This window comes from Cervus elaphus, chromosome 27 (assembly GCF_910594005.1).
Source record: "Cervus elaphus chromosome 27, mCerEla1.1, whole genome shotgun sequence".
Lineage (NCBI taxonomy): Eukaryota > Metazoa > Chordata > Mammalia > Artiodactyla > Cervidae > Cervus > Cervus elaphus.
In genome coordinates this window covers 59986235-60011433 of record NC_057841.1, presented here as the reverse complement: position 1 = coordinate 60011433, position 25199 = coordinate 59986235, and the positions used below count along the sequence as shown (strand labels likewise).

Sequence of the window (25199 nt, the reverse complement as noted above, 5' to 3'; positions counted from 1 at the left end):
CAAGAGTACTTACTGGAGTTGGGTGCCATTGCCTTCTCCAAGGTAAACCCTACCCAGGGCTAAAGGAACAATGAAGATAACATTCTAGAATCATCATCATAATAAACAGAATTCTAAATTCTTCACCGATACACTTTAAGAAGTTAGCTCTGGAAGGACAGTTCCTTTCAGACTGTTTCTGCAAACACTTTGAAGAAGCGTCCTCAAGTTTCCTTTAAGTTTGGGCCCCATGAGGGTTTGGCTCCTGGACTCCCTCCCTCCTTAGTCATCCTGTGGGGAAGGTGCAGGTGGGTTTATGTGACTCGTATATTTAACAGGAATAAATGGACATGCCAAAGGCAGCTTCCCTCTCCCCGCTTTTTCTTCCTTTACAGCCAACTGCTGCCAAGAGCAAGAGATCTGCGCTGTGACTCGAGAGCAGCCTTCAGGCTCGGCCGCTCCAGCGTCCGGGGCTCCATCCTGGCCAGGGCTGCCAGGACTGCGGGATGGATCCGTCTAATTCTGGGGTCAGTGCAGACCGCAGGCTCTCACGCTGAGCACTGCCCTCCATGAAGCCTTGATCAGAAGCAAGGGAGATGTTCTGGGTTGTGTGCCTTACTCTGTGCTTATGTCTCAACTTACTGCAACGGTGCAGGAAAAGGGATTTTGTCTGGTGGCTCCTTTAGGCCAAAACAAAATGAGTATCATATCTAAGTGTTTGGAAAGAGCTAGGTTTCTATTCCAATACACTACTACAGTTTGACAAGTATGACTCCCTCCTGCTGTTGCACTAACTATTTCGGGAAAGTTTTTAAGAAGAGATTAATTCTGGACATACGTGTAACATGTTTTATTCCTTGATATGTGAAATACTATTTAGGGTAAGAGAAATTAAAGGCTTATTTCCTGGGTGAACTTAAGACATTCCTAACTTTAACATATTTAAGGTATTTTGGCGATTAGTTTTTAAATATTGTGAGAATTAGTTAAATACAAATATTTTTATATATGTGATATATGTATACATACTTTAATCATAACCTTTTAAGTTTTCAAAAATTAGTCTTTAGTGAGGCTATACCATTATAGTTTAAATAAAAGAAAAAAGTAGACTTTGGGGAACAAGGTCGTGAGGAAGCAGCGCGCGTTTTGCGGCCGCCATTTCTTCCGCCTTCAGTCTCGATCTTTTGTAGAGCTTCCAACAGCGCTATGTTGGGACAGAGCATCCGGAGGTTCACAACCTCTGTGGTTCGTCGGAGTCACTACGAGGAGGGTCCAGGGAAGAATATACCTTTTTCAGTGGAAAACAAGTGGAGGTTACTAGCTATGATGACTTTGTTCTTTGGGTCTGGATTTGCTGCACCTTTCTTTATAGTGAGACACCAACTGCTTAAAAAGTAACCCATGAGACAGATAGGAAGAGGAACATATTAAGAGGTGCAGTCTCTTAAAAGGATCAAACCCTTGAACTCAGCATCCTAGATACGTTTGTAAATAAACTTATGGCATAAATCCTTATTGCCTCTTCTCTGAAATATGGAACATGATAATTGAACACATGCTTACATTTTATTTGGGTAATAATGCATTATTAGTTTCTTAATTAAATATGTATTTGATTTAAAAAAAAAAGAAAAAAGTAGAGACTTACAAGTGGAAAGTCGGTAACATAGGCATCGCACATTAATATATCAGGTGGTTTGTGCACTATACTCGTATAGATGATCATGACGTTAGAAAACTCGGCTGCAAATCCCAGTTGAATCTGAACACCACACTGAAATTTAAGACACATACTTTCTGGAAGCTCTGAAAAAGAACAATAAAAACTTACATAAATAATTACTTAAAGAATTTTTGGTGAGTTTTCTGATGATAAGCAGCAAACAAATATTCTTTATGGGGCAAAATACTATTAGAGCTGTTTCTGTCACTTAAAAACGTTACAGGAAATTCCCTGGAGGCCCAGTGGTTCCAACTCTGTGCTTTCACTGCCGAGCACCTGGGTTCAATCCCCGGTTAGGGACTAAGATCCTACTCACTAGGCTAAAACATTCACAGCAAAGTTTGGAGGAAAGCTGTGAATTCAGAGGGAAAGACGGCTTCATAGTTTTACATGAACATAGAAAGAGAGCATAAAAAAGACTTTACGGTACCGTGCGCCTTGGCCCACTGGAGGTTTCGCACCAGAGACTCTGCGGAATGTGCTGTTCCCTGGATTGGGTCAGTAAGGGCTCTCTTTTCAGATAAGCTACTTCGAATCTCTAGCGCCTGCTTGCCTTTGGTAAGGTGACATTTACCCATATCTAAAAGATAAGACGTGAATATTATGTTTAAGACCACATCATTTCATTTCGGCCAAGAATCCTTCTACAAATCAGGTTATATTCTCAACATCACTTATTCACTCCGGACACCTACTAAGCACCTACTATGTGCCAGGCATGGTTCCAAGTGCTAAGGATATGGTGTGAGCAAACAGATAAAAGTACTGGACCAGCTCACTTCTAAAGGCCCCTTTCTGGCTGTTATCTTCTATAATTCTATTGATGAGTCCCTAATATGCTAAGCCTTGAAATTCACAAAGAAGTGAAAGTATATTTCTTTACTGTAAGAGCAGTCAGGATTTATGTGTACTCTGTGGAGAAATATGTTCAGTTAAACAAATGACTACACAGCTAAGAGAAAGTTAAAATATCATGCTGTCTTTATCTCAGATTTCTTTTTTAGAAAAGAAATAACATGTTAAAACAAACAATGTTAAAACACCATTACTGTCTCCCCAACTCAAAGTAACCAAAGTACTGTGTATATTCTTACACATATTGTAATTTTTACTCATGTAGATATTGGTAAATAGTACGTGTCAATGTTTTAGGTTTTGAACTTACTAAAAATGTTATACACGTGCTTTTACTATTTTCATGCAACATGATTTAAGACATGAATACTGACAAATCTCAATTTAAATTTATAAAATGATACTACATTCCTTTGCATAAATACATTAGAAAAAATTCATCCTATTTCTGTAAATATTATTAATGAAAATAAATTAATAATATCTGGTCTTGGAAAGTAGTTTCTTATCTGGGAAGACAGACATAAAACTCTAAGACTTTATCCCTTTTACTCAGAAAGAGATTCCAAATGTTTATCTTTCATGAATAACAGTAAGGTCAGAGAGAGAGAGGGAAGTTACAAAACAACTAAATTAAAATAAGGGCTTCCCTGGTGGTTCAGATGGTAAAGAATCTGCCTGCAATGCAGGAGACCTGGGTTCAATCCCTGGGTTGGGAAGATCCCCTGGAGGAGGGCATGGCAACACATTCTAGTATTCTTGCCTGGAGAATCCCCATGGACAGAGGAGCTTGGTGGGCCCCAGTCCATGGGATCACAAAGAATTGGACACAACTGAGCGACTAAGCACACAAATTAAAATATTCCTACTTTTTGCAGACATATATAAACTCAATTAAAACTATGTTAGAAGCAAATCAAGGGAATGATAAACAAGATTTAGAAGGATACACACGCTAGTAAAGTAATGCTCAAAATTCTCCAAGCCAGGCTTCAACAGTACATCAACCGTGAACTTCCAGATGTTCAAGCTGGTTTTAGAAAAGGCAGAGGAACCAGAGATCAAATTACCGACATCTGTTGGATTATTGAAAAAACAAGAGAGTTCCAAAAAAACATCTGTTTCTGCTTTATTGACTATGCCAAAGCCTTTGACTGTGTGGATTACAACAAACTGTGGAAAATTCTTAAAGAGACTGGGAATACCAGACCAGCTGACCTGACTCTTGAGAAATCTGTATGCAGGTCAGGAAGCAACAGTTAGAACTGGACAGGGAACAACAGACTGGTTCCAAATAGGAAAAGGGGTATGTCAAGGCTGTATATTGTCACCCTGCTTATTTAACTTATACACAGAGTACATCATGAGAAAAGCTGGGCTGGATGAAGCAAAAGCTGGAATCAAGATTGTCGGGAGAAATATCAATAACCTCAGATATGCAGATGACACCACCCTTATGGCAGAAAGTGAAAAAGAACTAAAGAGCCTCTTGATGAAAGTGAAAGAGGAGAGTGATAAAGTTGGCTTAAAACTCAACATTCAGAAAACTAAGGTCATGGCATCTGGTCCCATGTTTGCCAAATCATGGCAAACAGATGGGGAAACAGTGAAAACGGTGACAGACCTTTTTTTTTGGGCTCCAAAATCACTGCAGATGGTGACTGCAGCCATGAAATTAAAAGACGCTTACTCCTTGGAAGAAAAGCTATGACCAACTTAGACAGCATATTAAAAAACAGATAATTACTTGTCCGTCTAATCAAAGCTATGGTTTTTCCAGTAGTCGTGTATGGGTATCAGAGTTGGACTATAAAGAAAGCTGAGCACTGAAGAATTGATGCTTTTGAACTATGGTGTTGGAGAAGATTCTTGAGAGTCTCTTGGACTGCAAGGAGATCCAACCAGTCCACCCTAAAGGAGTCCTGGGTGTTCATTAGAAGGACTGATGTTGAAGCTGAAACTCCACCTGATGTGAAGAACTGACTCATTTGAAAAGACCCTGATGCTGGGAAAGACTGAAGGCAGGAGAAGGGGACAACAGAGGATGAGATGCTTGGATGGCATCACCAACTTGATGGACATGAGTTTGAGCAAGCTCCGGGAGTTGGTGATGGACAGGGAGGCCTGCCGTGCTGTGGTTCATGGGGTCGCAAAGAGTCAGACACAACTGAGTGACTAAACTGAACCGAACTCCATGAAAGAGGGGCAAGGAAAGAGAGAGGGAACATATAACTGGATATAGGTTACTGTCAAAGTCTGAGATTCATGCTGGACATCTAACTCACAATAAAAACTGTCAGAAGTATGTTCCAAGGGACTTATTAAAAAGTATATCACTAATTGAATAAATCTTTTCTTCTAGCAGATCGTGGAGTTTTATAGAGCAAGATGGCATTTGGGTACTTTAAATGCCATATTGCCAGAACTAGATAAGGAAAGAATTTACCTTGCAATTTCAAGCAACTTAATAATGCTGTTTCAAGTAGAAAAACCAAAATCTGGGGTCCCAGATTGATAGCAGGAAACTTGTAACAGCAACCAATTTATTTCCTATTTTGTTTCACTGGCACAACAATTGAAACTGGAAAGGTGGTTTTTCTCCTCAACTGTTTGGCCTATGATCTTTGAAAACTTAAAAGTATTCAGAATAAATTATCCTGAAGAATTCAAAGTTCAAATGTATAATAAAGTATAAATAAAAATATAATCCAGAAGTTCAAATATACTGGGATGCCATTTATTGACAGAACAACAGGTGGGTGAACTGGTGCTTTTTATTAAGTTTTAAGATAGGACAGATTAAAATTAGAATAAAACATTTTAGAGTCTTGGGAGCATGTTCACAGATCTCACTTTGAAAATAACTGACACTCCAAAGGCTTTTTTTTTAGGCACCGGAACTTTGTCTTCAAATGAGAACTTTAAATAGAAGCCCACACAATATGTAAAACAGGTAAAAGCAGAACTTCTTTGGTTGAAGAAAGAGGGTCAGAGCCCTGGCTGTCTACACTGAAGGGGAAAGTAGTGAAGTCAAGCGATCCAGCTAAGGGATTACACTGATAAAAACATGAAAATAAATGAATGTGACTAATGAGCGGGTCGTGGAACTATTCAGATGCCATCTCTGGAATATCCATGAAGCTCCATTTTCTAGGGAGCCAGTTTGCAAAAGAACTGCCTTCTCTTTAATGTGACTTATGAGCTTCCCCGGTGGCTCAGATGGTAAAGAGAGTGCCTGCAATGCAGAGACCTGGGCTCGATTCCTGGGTCAGGAACATCCCTTGGAGAAAGGAATGGCAACCCACTCCAGTCTTCTTTCCTGGAGAATTCCACAGACAGAGGAGCCTGGAAGGTACAGCCCATGGGGTGGTGAAAAGCCGGACAGGACTGAGCAACTAATGGTGTTAAAAAAGAGACAGGTCGATCTGCTGCTGTGAGAGGTGCTTCTTCAGGGAGTGACATTAGCCCAGCGCTGTGCCAGGCAGCAAACGAAAGAACAGAAGCAGTGGAAGAGCCACGTGGTGGCAGACCTCTAGGATCCTGTCCTTAAAGCAGAATTTCAAACTCCCAAATTCGTCAAAGGAAAAAAAAAAAAGAACCCAGCCTTTTCCCGCAGGGCCTTGAAATTTCTATAAAGTTGCATCTGTTTGACCCTGAAAGAAAATGCTCATTGGACAACTTTTTTTCTCTTTTTTGCAAATAAGCAGACTGGGTGGCATCAGGCATTAAGTATTGAAACAAGGTAAGGAGTTTTCAGGATTAAACTTCATTTATTTCACAATCATGTCTGGGCTCAGCCTTGCAGGTCAAAGTAATGCTACACTAATGCATACAGCTAAGCCAGTAAGGAAAGAAGCACTCTTATGAGCATTATATAAACTATTTCATTGTTCCATGAAGTAGATACTAATTCCAAACCCAAATAAAGACTGTAGGATTAAAATACGCAGAGAACCATAAGTAGCTTTCTCTAGTTTTATTTTACCTTCTGCAACTTCATCCAGTAACACAGTAATTTTCTTTTCTTCTAATAACCTATCCTTTAAAAACTTCATGAAGATTCCATTTGCTAACCCAGAATGCTGTATTTCAAAAGCTTCTGCTCCTTGACACCTGAAAAGAAAGACATTAAAAAAAAAGCAAACACTTGGCCCATGAAGCTTCTATAAAAACTAATGAGTCTCATATACCACCCTGCCTCTCACATGACATCTTAATTAAAGGGTTGACCTTTAAGCAAGAATTAAGTGCTTTGAGGCTTAGTAAAAAAATGCCAAGCTCTAAAGTGCTGAGGTCAATTATTTAAAACTTTGTATTAAGAATATTGAGGCAAATTTATGCCTAGATGGCTATGGATATTTCTAGGCTTCTAATCTACAATCAAAAAGAAGTCACTGGGCTTCCCTGATGGCTCAGTGGTAAACAATTCACTTGCTGAGGCAGGAGACGGGTTTGATCCCTGATGTGGGAAGATCCCACGTGCTGCGGAGCAACTGAGCGTGTGCGCCGCAAGTCCTGAGCCTGTGCTCTGGAGCCTGGAGCCGCACCTACTGAGCCCGCGCCCCAGAGCCCGCGCTCTGCAACGAGAAGGCACCACTGAGCCACCCACCGCAACTAGAGAGTAGCCCCTGCTTGCCACAACTTGGGAAAAGCCTGTGCGGCATCAAAGAGCCAGGACAGTAAAAAAAATAAAAAAAAAGTCATCAAAGAATGACGGAATCCCCAACATCAAAGTCTCACGTGGCGTATCCAAAGACGATATTGGCGGTGACTCTCAGGGCGTCCAGGATTGGGATGGTATCGTCATAGTCATTTCTGTTTAAAAGGCAGAAGAGGAAAAGGACAGATACAAATACAAAGAGTTAAAATGGCATTCTTAAAAGAGCACAAATAATAATACAGTGAAAATATGTATTATACTATTCTGTAACACATAAAGGAACTTTGAACCTATCACTTTCAATTATATAGTTACCTATGTATTTACCAAAAGTAATCCAGGACTCCCCAGTGACTGAGACAGCAGAGAATCACCCCTTTTTTCTTGTTAGCTTTTAAAACTGGAATTACATTTGAACTCGGGCGTTGGATTTTGATTGCTAAAAGCTGAGCAAGCAAAAAGTTGCTAAGGGCCCCCACTCTTTTGAGTTTTGATTCTGCTAATTCCTGGAGGAACAGCTGCAGGGATTGTAGAAGACATTCTAAAGGCAGTCTGAGGGGCTGTATCTTTTCTAGTATGAGTGAGTACCCATGCCCTTTTGTTCATCACTTCTATTCTAGAGCAGGCAGGAAAAAGTTAAAAACACATAGAGAAAATGTATTTTCTAGTTTTCTTCTTAATCAATCTCACTCTACAATCTAAAATTCACCAATTCTAAGTGTTCGAAGGCTTCATGGGTGTGCCATTAGATCTAACTTGTCGAGGCTGATGTTTAACTGACATTAACAGGCTCCCGTGTGAGGACTGGACCGTCTACCTCTTCCTGCACATGTCCAGCAGGAACACGTTGAGTCCGGTCTCCTTTTCTTGCATCAGTTTCAGGATATTCTGTACACACAGACAGTTTTCAGACCTATATGGATTTGGAGCATCCACAGGGACCATAAAGCTGTTCCCGAAGTTCTCATATCCATGTCCTGCGTAATACAACAGCCCTGAAAAGCAAGAAAGGAGAAACTGCAATCTGAGTAGGCAGCACTCTAAAACAAAACCACGACTTACTTTCTTGACATGAATGCGTACTTATTTAAGAGAGATGCAACTACAAACACATTCAAGTGTTAACTGAATTTGCCTTGAAAATTACTTTGGCAACAGTCTTCGTTTAAGTACTGAATTTTAAACCAACATCAGGATGCTATCCTGTGCAACTAGAGAAGCAAGCCAGAAAGAGAAATACCAGATGATATCACTTATATGTGGAATCTAAAACGTACAAATGAGCCTACCTATGAAACAGGAACAGGGATGCAGAGACTAGACTGGTGGTTGCCAAGGGGCTGAGGTGTGTGTGAGGGGTTGGACTGGGAGTCTGCGATTAACAGATACAAACTGGAACATACGGGATGGAAAAACAAGGTCCTACTGAACGGCACAGAGAACTATAGTCAGTAACCGGTGATAAACCATAACGGAAAAGAATGTGAAAAAGCAAGCATATATATACACATATAACTGAGTCACTTTGCTATACAGCAGTAATTAACATACTATAATTCAACCACAGTATGTCAGAGATTTGTGAAAAAGATGCTCCTCTGAAGTGCATTTCAGTTCATGAAAGTGACACATCTGTAACCAGTGGTATAACATGGATCGCAATTTCACCTCAGGATGTTTAAAAACAAACAAGGCTGAGGACTCCTGTGACTCATCTGTGGTCTCCGAAACCAGGAGCTCCTTCAGCCAGGGCGCTCTCCCCTTTATCTGTGTGTTCCCGGCACACTTCAGTTCAGTGAGTGTTTAACAGATGAAAGGACAAACGCAATTCAGAGGGACAGACAGCCGCTGCCACGCCAGGTGTAAGAAATTCCACAGCATTTCCTTACAACATCAGTAAGGTTAGAAAAATATCCATGTAGCTTTTTCTAGGCAGAGAAGGGAAATCTCATTTCATGGATTGCTATTTCTTTTTGTTATGCAGGTATAAATATCATTTATTTTCTATAGTCTGAATTAAACTAAAATTCATGTTAGTTTTAATGTTCACAGATGAGTTATTATTTCTTTATTGAGAAATGGTACTATAAAAAAACATACTAAACAACTCTAAACACCTTCTTGAAAAGAAGTTTGTTTTTGTTCTTAAAAAAAAATCAGTATGGGCTTTCTTATAAAATATTTGTTATTCCTATTTGATAGGAATACTTGTGAAGACATGGTCCCCTAAGCCTGCAATCTCTAGCGCCCACTGATTCTGCTCTGTCAATATTTTGAAGTGATGACTTCATTGTGTAGTATTCTACAGTAAACAGTAAAAAGGCATTTAGAAGGAGAACAAACAAACAAAAAAGCTAATTCTTTATAGCTGCAGCCCCCAAGCCCCAGCAAGAACGTGGTTTTTAGCAGCAAAGAAAACTTGCTTCCTTTGGTCCCACAGGGCAGGATCCAGGTTGTTGACTTTTCCTGACTTCCTATTTAAATAAGAAAAATGGTTCTTTCATACGTATCATTCTGGGTAAAAAAATGACAAAATGGACACACACCGGTTTATTCACTGTGGGTGTTCATCACCATGTAGGTGGCAAGGACGATGAGAAAGAAATGAACACAGAGCTCCTGGCCCTGAGGGTCTTACAGCTCATTCGAGCACGCTCATGTAATCAGTGATACAAAGAAAAGTCTGCATATAATTAAACAGCACACATCACGGGATTAGAGCAACGCTGTACATGATGTATAAAGTGCCGAGGGGAGCACCAGCGTGAGGGGAAGCAATGACAGGTGGTCCTGAGAGAAAGGGAACAGTCTGGAAAGGCAGGGAGGAAGGAAGGTGCATTATAGGCAGCGGGAACAGAGACAAACAAGGTTTGGCCCCGGAATGACAGCTAACAGAAAGGAGACCAGCCTGGAAAGGAATTAAATTATCACTGTAAATCAAAGTGTTTAGAAAATCACGACACAGTGGGTTTAATTAGCAAAGCGATGAAAATCCAAGTAAGTGAAAAGATAACCCACAGAATGGGAGAACATGTCCACATAGACAGATAAGTATTTGTGAGAACAAATTATATATCTACAAGGACATTGTATCCAGAATATATGAAGAACTCTTCAACAATAAAAAGAATTTTAAAATGCACAGGGGACTTGAATAAACGTTTCTTCAAAGAGAATATACAAATGGCAAATAAGCACATAAGATGATGCTCAATATTACTAACCATTAGGGAAATGCAAAACAAAACAATGAGATACCACTTCACACTTATTATGATGGCTGTAATCAAAAAGACGTGAACCAAGGCTGACAGGTAGAGAAAGTGGAAACCTCGTTTGCTTCTGGCAGGAATATACAATAGCACAGGCCCACTGGAATCAGGCGGTTCCTCAGAAAGCAAAACTTAGCATTCTGTGACCCAGAAACTCCACTCCAAGGTAAATGTCCAGGGAAACTGAAAACACGTGTCCACGCAATGTTCACAGCAGCACTAGTTCTACTATCTAAATAGTGGAAAATGGTTAAATGTCCATTTGCTGATCAATGAATAAACAAAATGTTCTATATCCACACAATGGATGATTAACTAGTCACAAAAATAGTGCTACAACACAGAGGAAGCTTGGATGCACCATGCCAGAAGTGACCGAAGCCAGACCCAGAAGGATGCATAGGGAGTGATTCCATTCATAGGAGAGTCCTTGGGAGACAAATCCAGAGGCAGCAAGCGGGTTGCTGCTGTCAGGAGTCTGGGGTCAGGAGGACTGAGGAGGGACCGCCAGTGGATACGGGGCTTCTCTGGTGGCCGATGACAACGGGGCTCTGTGTGGACACTGAAAGCCACTGAACTGGAACCTGCGGTGCAGCGCGGGGCGCTCAGCTCGGGGCTCTGGTGACCTGGAGCAGTGGGACCGCGGGGCCGGGAGGGAGGTCCGGCAGGGAGGGGGGTCAGTGTGCACAGAGCCGATCATCACTGCATAGCAAAAACTAACACAACGTGGGAAATAACTATAGTTCAATAGAAATGTTCATAAAACAAGAAGACCTGTATACTTTAAAAGTGCAAGATTTACACTGTCCAGGATTCAAAATCTGACTCCACTCCCTGTCCGTCTCTTTCCTGCTTCCAGAGCAAGACACACTTATTTGTAACCTCCATGGCCCCGCTCAAGTCACGCTCTCCTTCTTTCCATCTACCCAAATCTTCGCCATGGCTCAGGCTTATCTCAGGTTCAGACCCTGGGCGCTTCTGAACACATTTCAGCCCTACACTGCTGGGAAATCCTACAGCAGCCTTGACACTTCAAATCACACATGGGCTTTCATGGACATTTACAGTTCTGTATAGACGCAGTTTCTTTGATAAAAGTAACTGTAATAAAGACATTAATTTTTTTACATTTGCATGGCATTTTCATGATTTTCAAAGCACCTCATGAACATAATCAGATTTTAACCTGTAGCAATTTTTAAATGACCTACTTTATAGGTGAGAAAATCAAATTTTAAAACATTAAATAATTTGCTTAAAATCATATAGCTGATAGGTATTTGTATTCCATACACAGCGTTTCTCCGGTCCTATTATATTAGGGGGCTTATAATTTCCTCAGATGGTAAAGAATCTGCCTGCAATGCAGGAGAGACCCAGCTTCGATCCCTGGGTTGAGAAGATGCCCAGGAGAAGGGAATGGCTACCCACTCCAGTATTCTTGCCTGGAGAATCCCATGGACAGAGGAGCCGGGTGGGCTCCCATTGTGTCATTTAATACAGCTGGCTTAAGAAGGCTTGACTTGGGAGAAAAAGCAACTTCAAGGGAGGGAGGGTTTAGCCTCCATCATCCAGGTAAAGCTAAGTGTGGTCCAGTGTTTCAATGCTGTATGCCCAGGTTTGCAATCACTGAAATTAAGGCACTGACAACAAAATATCTTTTCTCCACCACAGAGCAATTCATGGAAAATGTAATAAGCATTTTGTATCAAAGTCTACACACAAATTATACTGCAGGAAGTTAAGCATTTTTATGTAAAATAACTAGGCCAAATCACTGTATTTTAAAAATTTCATCTCTAGTACCATTTGTACATTTAAACCACTTTCATTACTCAAGGATAGAAGGACAAAATGGATCTCTTTTAAAATGTCAAAGAATTCAATGGGGTTAGAAATAAAACCTTGTAAAATATTAGATCTTTTAGGAATTTTATTTCTTGGGAATATGATTTCCAAGGGTACAGTCTGTCAAAGATTTTTATTTTTTGTCTACAGAGAAAACAAACGCTTCAATGGAGGACTTTCCCACTTGAGCAGCGCTGCCCTGCACTTGGCACAAGGCTTTTTTTTTTTAGTTCTCCCACTTTATTGCTACCAGCCCATCTCCCTCCACCCTCGTGCACACATGCTCCATCATGTGACCCCATGGACTGCAGCCCGCCAGGCTCCTCTGGCCATGGACTTTTCCAGACAAGAATACTGGAGTGGGTTGCCATTTCCTTCTCCAGGCACAGGGCTTTTATTAGAACATGAACATCGCCTCTGCCAGCGACCTTCAGAGTGGTTACCACCTATGTATCAGGCACTGCTGGAAGCAAGTGCTTTACTTCAATAATCTCACAGGCTGCTCACAACAAGCACCTCATCATCATAATGAGGTAGGAAATGTTATCGCCTCCTTCTTACAGATGCGAAAGCTGAGGCACTGAGCCGTTCACAGCTCACCCGCAGTCACGAGACTACCAAGGGGTGTTCCCAGAAGTGCGGGGCCAGCGGGATCAGCCGCTGCGCCAGGTTATACTGTCTCCTTACAATCTTCTGCTGGCTTTCGAGTTAACGTTACTCTCAGAAAATAAAAAATGCCGCTGTACTGGTTTTTCCATGACCTCACCATACCATTTCTTTAAAAACTCCGTTTTTCCCTCCAATGAAATCTTAGGCTGAACCTTAATAAATAAGAGATAAGAGCTGGTTTCTCAATTGAGGTTTGAAGTGGAATGTTATCCAAATCCCCTATCTATTGGTGAAGGAAAATCTGAATTCAGGAAACTACGACAACAACGGCTACAGTGTTTTGAGGCTTTAGCATGCCAGACACATGGGCGGTTATTTTATCTTAACTTATCCTGTAACAACCGCATTAACTTAGTCTATCCATTGTATACATCCTTTCTGGCTTAGGAAAGCGAAGTAACTTGGTCACAGACACACAGCGAGTAAGTAGAAAACACAGACCGTTGAGCCCGGGGTTGGTGACTCTTGGCTCTGCTGCTTAACCCCGGAGCTACGCTGACGCGAGTGACTCCAGCATGAGTGAGGCTTTGACCCTGTGCTAGCCAGGTTCCTTTAACCCCCTTTTCTGTCGAAGCACAGCTCAGCTGCAGCAAGTGATGAATGCAGAGAAGTGTTAGGTGGGGCGGACACTGAGCCAAGGAGTTACTCTCCATCCTGGTTTATCTACATAACTGAAATCTTTATCCTTATTATCTTCAAGGATAGGTAACAAATAGGTCAGTTATTCCTGTTTTTAGATTGTGTTTTTAATGCTTATATATGTTTAAAAATCAGATTACATATGTTCTGTTCTGCTAATTTTTATTTCCTTCACAAACCCAGGGCAATATAACACAGAAGGGCATAAACTTGAGTGCCCATGCTTTCCACACTGACGCTGCTCTTCTGAAACTCCTGTGGCTCTGGCTCTGCCTCCCCTGCCCCCCAAAGTACTCCTGGTCCCCGGGGCTGCCAGCTGGGCGTGAGGGCACAGCCCAGGGGACATGCCTATGCCCTCTGGCCTCTGCCACACTTACATTGAAAGCAGAGGTGTCGGGGTTTGGGATATTCACAATACTTCAAAATATAATGCAGTCACCCTGTTAAGACATGAATCAGTAGTATTTAAACATTTTTCTAGCTTTTTGAAAAAAAAAAATTTATTTATTTTTATTTGGCTGCACCGAACCTTTGTTGTGGCATGTGGGATCTAGTTCCCTGACTTGGGATCGAACCCGGGCCTCTTTATTCTATATTTCAAGTTGATGTTTTTATTTTGGGGCAAAGCTTCAGTATCAGATAAACTCTTCTTGCCAGAACTTTTAATATTTCTGGTTCTCAAGTTTGCAGGGGCAATTAAAAGGTTTGATTTATTTAAGTTTTGATTTAAAAAGCTAAAAAGGAAAAAAAAAAAAGCTAAAAAGGATTTAAAGTCAAGGTGATAATGCTAATAAGAAATGAGAGTAAATAATCAAATTCATAATTCTTCATATAATTCCCTAACTGTTAAAATACTTCACCAGTCTCAAAACTCAAATTGGTAAATATTTTTTTCTTGCACTTAATTACTTCTGGGAAACTTTTAGAAGCCTTTTTCTGTTTAAGCCATCTATGCACTTAACAACTGAGATAAATTATGTAATATAAAATTAACCAACCAACCACCTATTAGAGACTAAAACTATAAACCAAGTAGCACAGAGGCACATTTGTATTGCATATTCTATCATTTTCATTAGAAAAATGGATTCTCAGAGTCATTACTTTATATGCTCATAAATTAAGATTATGTTATTAAAACATCAGAATAATGTTGAAGTTCCAAATCTGACAGATTTACTTTGCTGATTCACTTGCGTAGCAATTATAATCCTTATTACTTAAGAAGAAACTCATTTAAAACTTAAGATTTTAAGATTTTCCCCCATCCTATATACAGTAACGTGCTAAATCTTGAAAGAAATTAGCTTTTTCTTCCATTAAAAATTCTACTTTGAGTATCTTTGTTTCTTTGTTGTTAGGTGTCTAATGATTTATGATGTCTATCTTCTTTGTGAATTGTGCCTTTTATCATTAAAAAATATTCATCTTTGTTTATTTAATTAAAAAAACTCTGAGAACCTTTAGCAATTCTATCGTTTGCCTCATCGTATTAGTCTAATTAGAAGTAAAAAGGCTAAATAAAGGAATTATTGAAGTAAAGTAACTGGAAAGATATAGAAGCCAAATCGACTTGGTTAAGCAGTGGCATCCTGACAGCAGGTCTGGAAATGTCACTTTCCTGGCAGCTGGATGTTATTACACGACATTGCAGGGACACACCTCTGAGAAATACGGCTCAGACAGGGACAGCTGGCTGTCCCATCCTTGTGGCGACGCCCATCAAAAGAAAATCACCAAAGAAACGACTTATTACTGACAGCATAATCTCTCTTTAAAGAATCTTTACCATAAATGTAGTGTTCTTAATATATTTAAATGAAAGAATGAGAAAAAACATTAAAAAAATTTACTGTTAGTATTTTTGTGGAGGTCCATCTTTAACCTGGGCTTCCCTAGTAGCTCAGATGGTAAACAATCTGCCTGCAAGGCAGGAGACCTGGGTTCGATCCCTGGGTCAGGAAGATCCTCTGGAGAAGGAAATGGTTACTCAATCCAGTATTCTTGACTGGAGAGTTCCATGGACAGAGGAGCCTGGAGGGCTAAAGTCTGCTGCTGCTAAGTCACTTCAGTCGTGTCCGACTCTGTGCAACCCCATAGACGGCAGCCCACCAGGCTCCCCTGTCCCTGGGATTCTCCAGGCAAGAACACTGGAGTGGGTTGCCCTTTCCTTCGCCAGTGCATGTAAGTGAAAAGTGAAAGTGAAGTTGCTCAGTTGTGTCTGACTCTTAGCGACCTCATGGACGGCAGCCTACCAGGCTCCTCTGTCCATGGGATTTTCCAGGCAAGAGTACTGGAGTGGGGTGCCATTGTCTTCTCCGGGGCTATAGTCTATTGGATTGCAAAGACTCGGACACAACTGAGCAATTAACACTTTCATCTTTAACTGTGTCTGGGTAGAACTTATTGATTGTTCTCATGTGTCTCACTCACCATATATTTCCTTGTTAAATTTTAGTTCCCACTAAGAGGCCAGAAAATACCATGCAACAGTTAGAAAACGGAAGCAAACATGTGGAATGTACATTCGGGTACAACTTTTTATACTCCAAACACACACACACACACATATTAGTATTTTACATATATGAATACACAATTTGCTATCTGGTCACTGAACTTTACTGTAGCTCTTGTAGTCAATGAAACAAAATCACACAAGATAGGTTAAGAATTCTACTAAGAACAATATTGTTTTGAGACATGAAAGTAAAGACATCAAGTTAATTAGTCATATGGAATAAGGAATGAAGATCAAATCCATCTTTTATTACAAGAATAAAACTTTTCAACAGTCCATTTGCCATGCCTTTCTCTGTTTTTCAACCTAACTTGTACAACAAAAAGACAAAGGGATAATTACAAAAGTGAAGATGATAAGTATCTTACCATAGACTCCTTTGTCTAAAAGCAGTAAAAATTCATCCACGGCGTTACGCATCTCATATTCAGTAAGATCCAACAGTGAAACGACTTTGAAATCTAGCTGTCTTAACAAGTTGGTCAGTTCATACACATCCACCAAAGGAGCTTTAAGCTTGGGATGCTCCCAATAATTCATATTTCCTATCAAAAGAGCAACCTTGTCTTTTGCTGTTTAAAAAAAAAAAGAAGAGGAGGGGGAGACATTTAAAGGAGGATATAAAAAGTAAAAATAAAACTCAATAAAAAGAATGCCTTATTACAAATAAGATTTCATTATTTCATTTAATTTAAAGCTATCACTTTACATAGTAGACCAATGCACTCTACTGAGGAATACAGAAACTGGTGAGTCAAACAACTGAGATTAAACTTAACTGATACTTTAGGAAATCAGGCAAAGGATATTAGTTGTACATGGATTGTAACAGTAACTAACATTACACTAACACTTTTACTGACTTATGACAGAAGGAAAGAATGCTCAGTATAGACATTTAGAGCAAATTTAAATAATGTTTGGAATTGGGTTCCCATCAAATTAAGTTCTGTTCTGCTGATAACGGAAGAGGCCAGAAACAAAAGAAATACCGAAACGAGGGACTGGGAGAATCCCATCAGAGCAGGTAAGGGGAAATACCAAAGGCAGAAAAGCTGGAGTTTAACAAACACTGCATTTTCTATTTTCTGTTGCTGTACTGTCTCCTCTAAGTTCTTTAAAAAAACCTCCCATTTGGGTGAGATGTGGCTGCCTCAGGGCAGTGTGAAGAGTTTTTGTATGACTATCTTAGCAGTTCATTTTCTGACCTTAGTGAACTGAGGCTTTGCTAAAGACGTGGTCTCATACAGAGAACTTTTCTGTCGTAAGGGGCAAAAAGATCAGTCATGTCCAAATCTTTGTGACCCATCACCTGCAGCCGCGCCAGACTCCTCTGTCCACTGGTTTCTCCAGGCAAGAATACTAGAGTGCGTTGCCATTTCCTCCTCTGAGTGATCTTCCCAACCCAGGGATTAAACCCACATCTGCTGCATCGGCAGGTGATTCTTTAACTACTGAACCACCTGGGAAGCCTAAAGAGATGCTTTAAAAGTACCTGCGCCTTTAGAAGTATCAGCTGGCTTTATGTGGTATACAGTTTGTCCAAAAGGGTTGTGGAAGGCTGAGCATGGTCTAGTGCTTAAGAGGTCTTCAGAACTGTACTCTTGCTAGCGGGGTGGAGTTAAAGTAAAGACTTCAGACTGCGGATGATACCAAAAATCTGAGGTTCCTCTCGAGGGCTGGCAGTGGGGTGTGATACCAAAAACCTGAGGTTCCTCTCGAGGGCTGGCAGTGGGGTGTGATACCAAAAACCTGAGGTTCCTCTCGAGGGCTGGCAGCGGGGTGTGCCCAGCACACACTGGGGTCTAAATCTGCGATGGAAACAGCAGGGGGCAGCGGAGCAGGTGTAACAGGAGAGAGTGGCAGCCCCGGCTGGCCGGCTGGAGAGCTGGCCGGGGCTTGGTGACCAACCTCCGTCACAAAGTGCTAAGTAGATTACTTGTAAATGAACATGAAACAGGCACACAGTGCTGACTCAACATTACAATATGTGATCTGATTTCAGGTCTTTAAGATGACTAATGTCACCAAAAATCTCTTTGGAATTTCTTCCTTTTCCACACTAAGGTCGAGGGTTAAACAAGGTCTGGAGAAAAATTAGCACCAACTCAAAGACAGTGACTCCCTCAAAGTGGAAAAATACTCTGCTTTGTGAGAAGACTCAAATACTTTTTTTTTGGCCTCACCATGCAGCTTGCGCGTTCTTAGTTCCCCCGCCAGGGACTGAACCCTGGGCCCTCGGCAGTGACAGTGTGGAGTCCTAACCACTGGACTGCCAGAGAATTTCCCTTGTTTGGTATCTTTGTTCTATATTCACATTTTCAGAGATACCTTGCAAACTGTCTATTCTTATGAGTATCCACATTAAAAAAAGAATGAAACAACACTTAAGCCACGTTTCTGATTCAAAGTCACTTTAAGTCCTGTACAAATGATAATCTCTTCTCCTATCCCAAAGAAAAGGCCAGTTTTCAAGACTATTTTAATAAACAGGCAAATTCAGACATAAAGCCTCTACTGTCTTTCATTTTAAAACTCAAAAAAAGAAAAAAGTTGAGAATACTCAGGGTGGATTTCAATAAGGAGGCAGTATAAGATTTATTATCACTTATATTTCCTTTTTTTTTGAAAGTTTCTTCTTAAATAAACTAGAAATGTACTGTTACACTAATTTACCCACTATATACCAAGACGTTAGCTGGCTAATCCACAGAAATATTTCAGAGCACTGTTTTCTGAGCCCATTAACCCTATCAGAGTTCAGAGCCAATCTTAATATACTGATGGACTCAGACTCGGTTCAGTCTGCTCCTCAGAGAGGGGAGCTGGAGACTGGGGTTCCGGGCTTTCACCATTACAGCCCCAACCAGGGGCTTTCCAGTGACCGTCTTGGAGTAAAGCGTCTGTGCCGCACAGTGGATTTCTTGGTGGGATATTGTGACAATTTAGTATATGTCCTACACTGGGATATTGTGACAATTTAGTATATGTCCTACACTGGGATACTGTGACAATTTAGTATATATCTTACACTGGGATATTGTGACAATTTAGTATATATCTTACACTGGGATATTATGACAATTTAGTATATGTCCTACACTAAGTTCTACTGGCAGAAAAAAGTTATGAGATATGTAACTGAAAAAAATCACTGGGGTCTTTAGAGGGGAGGAACAGTTGTTAGAGTAAGCATAGAGGCTCCTTCTGCTTAGGTCACTGCTTTTGTCATCTGTTTGGAAAGGACACTTGGTACAGTACAGAGATGCAAGGGTTTAGCCACTTGAGAACCATGGGGCTTAAAATCTATGTATCAATAATTGACCATAACTCTTCGAAAACGTTTCCCCAGTGACAATGTGGGATCTTCATTCCCTGACCAGGGATCAAAACTGCACCTCCTGTGTTGAAAGTGCAGAGTCTTAACCAACAGACCTCCAGGGAGTCCCCCAGTGATAATTGTTAACAGTTCCTAAAATGTTTTGGAGCATCTTCTTGAGTTTGGTAATAAAGATGATGGGTCAGTAACTTACCTTGCCCACTCTACTTGCAAAACAGTTCCTGAACGATAGTTGAACTGGGGTGGATTTAAAACAGAGAAGTAGACTGCAGTGGCCGAAATAGGAGATGACAAAGTCTGGTTCCAGGAATTAGCAGCAGAAAGGGAAAGAAAAAGTCAGAGATATGACAGAGAAAGAAACAGTAAAATTTGAAGTTGAGGAGATAAGAGTGAGGAATCAAAGAAAACTTCAAAATAACAACTATATAAGCAACTTATGATGGGTTTTCAAGTGATTAAAAATAAATGAAACTTTCTGTAGAAAAACATTTACTGTAAGAGCCACCCACAATTTCTTGAACACATACCATTCACTGGAAAAAGGGAACATAAACACCAGTTGATTAAGCAACAGAATAAAAACCACTTCAGAAGGGTATTTTAACTGTATGATCCTAGATATCTTCTAAAGCTTAATGAAATGTATTATTTAAAAACCGGTACAAGTTACACCATTAATTCCATGTCTGATTATTCTAATGGTGTGCTACTCATTTCATCCAAAGATGAGTTAATGTTTATAAGCGAGTGGAAAAGGATCTGGCACACACTGAGCGCTCCGTCAGCATCTGTTAAATAAAGCGCCTCTGGTCGTCTATCGGTGACTGAGCACCGACAGCAGGTCTGAGTGAACAGACAGTCCTTGTTGGTCCCATGCATCACATCTTCGCCTTTCTATGTCCTTCAAAGTAAAGTCCCAGCTCCTCAGTCTGGTGACAGAGCCATTCCTATTCTAGCCCAGGCTGCCTTTCTGGCTGCGGTAAGAGACGGCCCCCGAGGGTAGCCCCTCACGGTTCCCTGCCTTTACGCAGTGTGGCCCCTCACCCTGCCCCCCGTCCCAGCTCCAAGTCTGGGCTGCCCTGTGACTCTCTCTGAACTAATTCAGTGGGACACTCTGCCAGTTCTGGGTCTAAACCTTAAGAAGTCCTGAGAGCTTCCAGTTTGGGGACTCAGCCACTGTGCAAAGAAAGTGAATTACCTGGTGAGACCACGTGGAGGAGGAGAGACAGTGAAGCAGACTGAGAATATCACAGGACAGGAAAACAGGGGACCATATGCCCTTTGAAGGGAACAACTATTATTTAGTCACAACAGACAGCTGTCACTCAAAAGCTACCATTTTTGAGAGAATCTATAAACCTGAATTTGTATGTTATCTGATCACTGACAGCTGATTCTGTTTAAAACCACTGTGTGGGACCCCCTCCCCCAGTTAGTGCCCTTTCTCCACAGCCTGAACAACCCCACGGGTGCTCCCCTCCGTGGGGTCAGCCTTCACCTCCATGCGGGTGACGCCTGTGACTGTGTCTCCGAGCCTGGCCTCTCCTGGAGTTCCAGACCCAGGTGTGCAAAGGCCGGCTGAGTACCTCGGCCTAGACATGACACACATGCCTCAGACTGGTCAGGGTGCAGAGTCAGAGCCCGCTGCTCTTGCATCTTGCTTTCGATCCCGTGTTCTGTGACTCAGGGGCTGCACGACCGCCCGCTGAGGGGCCCAAGCAAGACTCTGAGCAGGCATGGCGACACCTCTGTGCTCTTCATACCGAAGAGTGAGGTGATGAGGAAGCTTACCGAGTCCATCATCTCAAGGTCTCCTGAACTTGTCCTCCATCTTCTTCTGCACGCTCTTGGTACTAGCCTGGTTTAGATTCTCATCATTTCTTTACTTGGACTACTGCAACAGTCTCAATTTTTCTCTTAACTTAAACAATGTCTCCCTTCTAGTTCATTTTCTATACACTGATACAAGACTGGCCTTTCAGGGGGACAAGCTTACTCCTCTTTCAAAGCTTCCTTCCGATGGCTCGTCTGAGAAATGGGGCTCCTCACGACCTGGTCTTAATCTGCTTCTCTAAGCTCTTGCTCTTCCTGCCCTACAGCAGGGGTCCCCAACCTTCAGGATCTAATGCCAGATGATCTGAGGTGCAGCGGATATAATAATAATAGAAACAAAATGCATAATAAGCGTAATATGCTTGAATCATCCCCAAACCATCCCCCCACCTCCGGTCCATGGAAAAACTGTCTTCCATGAAACAGGTCCCTGGTGCCAAAAAGGTTGAGGACCACCGCTCTGTGGGCATTGTGTGTTACTTGCAACTTTCCCAATACAACAAACACCCTGTTTTCTTTCTCTACGATGTTTATTTAGGATTTCACGTTTCTTCTGTCTGGAAGGCCCTTCTCCTATTCATCCTTCAACATGCAGAACTGCTACTGCAACCTCTCAGGTGCTTTCCTAACTGCTAACCCCACCAAGATACAGTATTACTCACTTCTGTGTGACCTACACATGCTTCTTTTTGCTTATATATTTATTTTTTTGCACATTGCCAAACCAGATATCACTCCGCAGAAGCTGACCTGGACCCAGAAACTGAATTCATAATCTTTTTAATCTTATTTTTTAAATTTATTTATTTATTTGGCTGTGATGGGTCTTAGTAGCGGCACGAAAACTTTCAGTTGCAGCATATATGTTGGATCTAGTTCCCTGACCAGGGGTTGAACCCAGGTCCCATGCAATTGGGGGCATGAAGTTTTAGCCACTGGACCACCAGGGAAGTCCCTCATAATCTTTTCAAAGTCTCCTATTCTATAATTTCTTTTATAAAATATCCAAAATAGAACACATTATTCAAATATTTATACAAGTTGTCAATTTAAAAAGTCTCAAATCCCTTCATAAGCCCCATAAAAGAGTTGTGTGCTACAATTATGTTCGGTTATGGGGCTTTCCTGGGGGCTTAGATGGTAAAGAATCTGCCTGCAATGTGGGAGACCTGGGTTAGATCCCTGGATCAGGAAGATCTCCTGGAGAAGGAGTATTCTTGCCTGGAGAATCCCATGGATGGAGGAGCATGGTGGTTTACAGTTCATGGGTCGCAGAGAGTCGGACATGCCTGAGTAACTAACACTTTCACTTTCAAGCATTTTAAAGCTCTACTTACCCAAAGGCTGGTCAACTGTATGCTCTTGATTATCTATAGAAAGATAAAAACAAAAAGATAAGTGAGTTGTTATCCATGACACATCTTTGGGGTTAGAGATGGAAGCAATGAACAGTCACATCAGCAGTACACCAAAAGGCAGAATGTTTACAGCGAGTTTACGACTTTGAGGTTTTCATGTTCTTGATTAAAAACTTGTACCTGGATGGGAGTCGGAATCAGGGTCAGGGAATGGCTCTAGTAACTGATTACTACAGCTGAGGGTGACACTCTTTAACATGTTAAGTAGAAGTTACAGCCTGAGAACGGTTGGTGGTGGCCATGAAGAGCAGCAGGAATGGTTACTACCTACTGAATGCTGGCCTGGGACTGTTCTATGTGTTGTAAATATAACCGGTTTAAACAACCACTCTTTGTGAGGTATATACTATTATTACCTCCATTATATAGGTAAGGAGTGTGAGGCAGAGAAAGACTGAGTCACTTGCCCAGTGTTCTCAAGCTAGGAGATCTCATTCCATGATCATGCTCTTTGCCATCATCTATACATAATATGAAATACCTCCAACTCTCAGGGACCATGCAGGAAGACACACTGGGGAAGATGGACTTCAGACAGTCAGGTGTCTCTTGCTACAGACAGGGTAAGTGCATTTTTAATAATATATATGCTATAAGAGTACACTGAAAGTATATTCAATTTTTTCTTAAATGCTTTGGTGTTTCTAATTCTTGGGGGGCAAGGATATAATGAAAAAGGTCGGGAAAATTTTCAGCAGCTTAGTGGTGTTGGTATGAAAGTTTTCCTGAAAGAGCTTTCCATGATGCTCACTGAAGGGCATGAAATGACAGACACATTCAGGAAAAGGGGAATCTAACCAAGTCACGAGAAGCGACCAGCTACAACACGAGGATGGCTGTTTCAACGGCACTTCGTTCTGAGTGTTTGAAGCAAGTCTCATGGAGGTTTCCTGGAGCTCGAGGCTGGCCTAGCAGGAACGACACTCTGCTGACAGTGCCCCTCTGCTCTGTCCCACGGGCTTATAGTAACCAGCACAGCCCAACCATCGTGCACAAGAAGAAACGTTTAGTAACAAAACACAGGCGCAAAACTAAGCGAACTAGTCACGGTGTTAAACCAACGAGAAGGAACACATCAAGAAATAAAAGGGTTAGTATTAACTGATATAACTCCCATCTCATCCCACTCTCTAGAGGTTTTATTTTCAGAGTCAGAGGTTCCCTCAGTGCCTTTCGGAATGCCCACAGCCCGGACTCAGGTCCTCTGTCTTCACGATTACTATGCCTTTCATCTCAGGCAAGCCTGTCCTTTAGCTTAACTTGTTCAGAAATCAGTTCTCACGAAATTGGCCAAAGGATGATAAATATTCCTGCCAACTATCAGTCTCTTCATGGCCAGTGCCAAACCACTCGTCTGCAGAGCACCAACAGTCCCCAGTGACAATAGTTTTACTTCAGATACGGACACCCACCCAACTAGTTCAGACATGTTCAATGTCCGAGCAGCTCTGAACAAGGACCCAGGGGTCTGGCGAGCTCAGAAATGTTACTCCTGTCACTTTTTCATAGGCTGCTTCTTGTCTCTCAAATTAATTTCATGCATTTCTCCATTCAGCTGCCTTTTTTATTTATAGTCATTCACAATGATAAAGAAATACACTGATATTTTATATTGCCTCAGTATATTTATTTTTCTACCCTATTGACTTACAATTTAGAGTATTTTTAATATTTTCACTTGCATGAAGTTGAACTTCATGTTAAGTACTGATTTCAACACTAAATTATGATATTTCAATCAAGGAAAAAAAAAAAACCCACTAGTACTGCTACAGCAAAAGAATACCAATACTGTCTTTTTAAGTTACTGCATTCAATAATCTGGAACTCTAAAATGAATGTTTTATGTTTGCATTACTCACCAGGATGCCCAAGATCAGTTAATTCATCTAAAATAAAAAAAGAGAAAACAGATTAAATAATCTTTAAATAATTTAACTGCCAATTTAGTGCATATAGGAAGACTTGTCAAAGAAGTTGACTTTATGCTATTAAATTGTGTTACAATGTTTTATCAGGTTAGAATTTTTTAAATGCCTTAAATGAGAAGTCATGCACTTTGTGAGGAGGGGAGTATGCTGCTGTGGACATCAGTTAGGACTTCTAATCTATTACTATGTTCATCAAATGACAAAAAGCTAAACAGACTCATCTTTAATTTTATCAAAGTTTTTTTTAGATGTTTTCTGGCCAATTATGGGACAAAAACAATCAAGAGACAGGTTTGTCTATGGCCTCAACTATACACTTCTTGAAACTAATTAAAAACCTCAAATGATATTTTTAAAAATAAACTTAAGTTTAGAACAGGTTAAGATATATAAAACTATTGCGAGGACAGTGCAGAGTTTCTGCATACACCCACCTACTTTCCCTATTTTTAACATCTGACGTTAGGAAGGCATATTTGTCGTAGTTAATGAACCATTAATGTTCTTT

General features: G+C 41.0%; 2 protein-coding genes across 4 annotated transcripts in view; one reads left to right on the top strand and one right to left on the bottom strand.

Annotated features, from left to right (window-relative positions):
• Nucleotides 1-25199, bottom strand: part of MALT1 (MALT1 paracaspase) — a 61155-nt gene that overhangs the window by 3190 nt on the left and 32766 nt on the right. For all 3 annotated transcript variants that reach the window (XM_043889071.1, XM_043889073.1, XM_043889072.1), the window contains 8 exons: nucleotides 24623-24649; nucleotides 22680-22712; nucleotides 16538-16741; nucleotides 8038-8215; nucleotides 7301-7375; nucleotides 6546-6673; nucleotides 2136-2285; nucleotides 1631-1788 (listed from right to left, as the gene is read on the bottom strand). In XM_043889071.1, coding sequence (XP_043745006.1) covers nucleotides 1631-1788; nucleotides 2136-2285; nucleotides 6546-6673; nucleotides 7301-7375; nucleotides 8038-8215; nucleotides 16538-16741; nucleotides 22680-22712; nucleotides 24623-24649 — 953 coding nt within the window. The remainder of the gene's footprint in view (nucleotides 1-1630; nucleotides 1789-2135; nucleotides 2286-6545; nucleotides 6674-7300; nucleotides 7376-8037; nucleotides 8216-16537; nucleotides 16742-22679; nucleotides 22713-24622; nucleotides 24650-25199) is intronic.
• LOC122684764 (cytochrome c oxidase subunit 7C, mitochondrial) lies at nucleotides 1095-1491 on the top strand. The gene has a single exon (XM_043889074.1). The coding sequence runs from the start codon at nucleotides 1189-1191 to the stop codon at nucleotides 1378-1380; it is 192 nt and encodes a 63-aa protein (XP_043745009.1). The 5' UTR covers nucleotides 1095-1188; the 3' UTR covers nucleotides 1381-1491.

Excerpts from the sequence above, each read along its gene's own strand:
- LOC122684764 (XM_043889074.1), top strand. The coding sequence starts at position 1,189 with ATGTTGGGACAGAGCATCCGGAGGTTCACAACCTCTGTGGTTCGTCGG.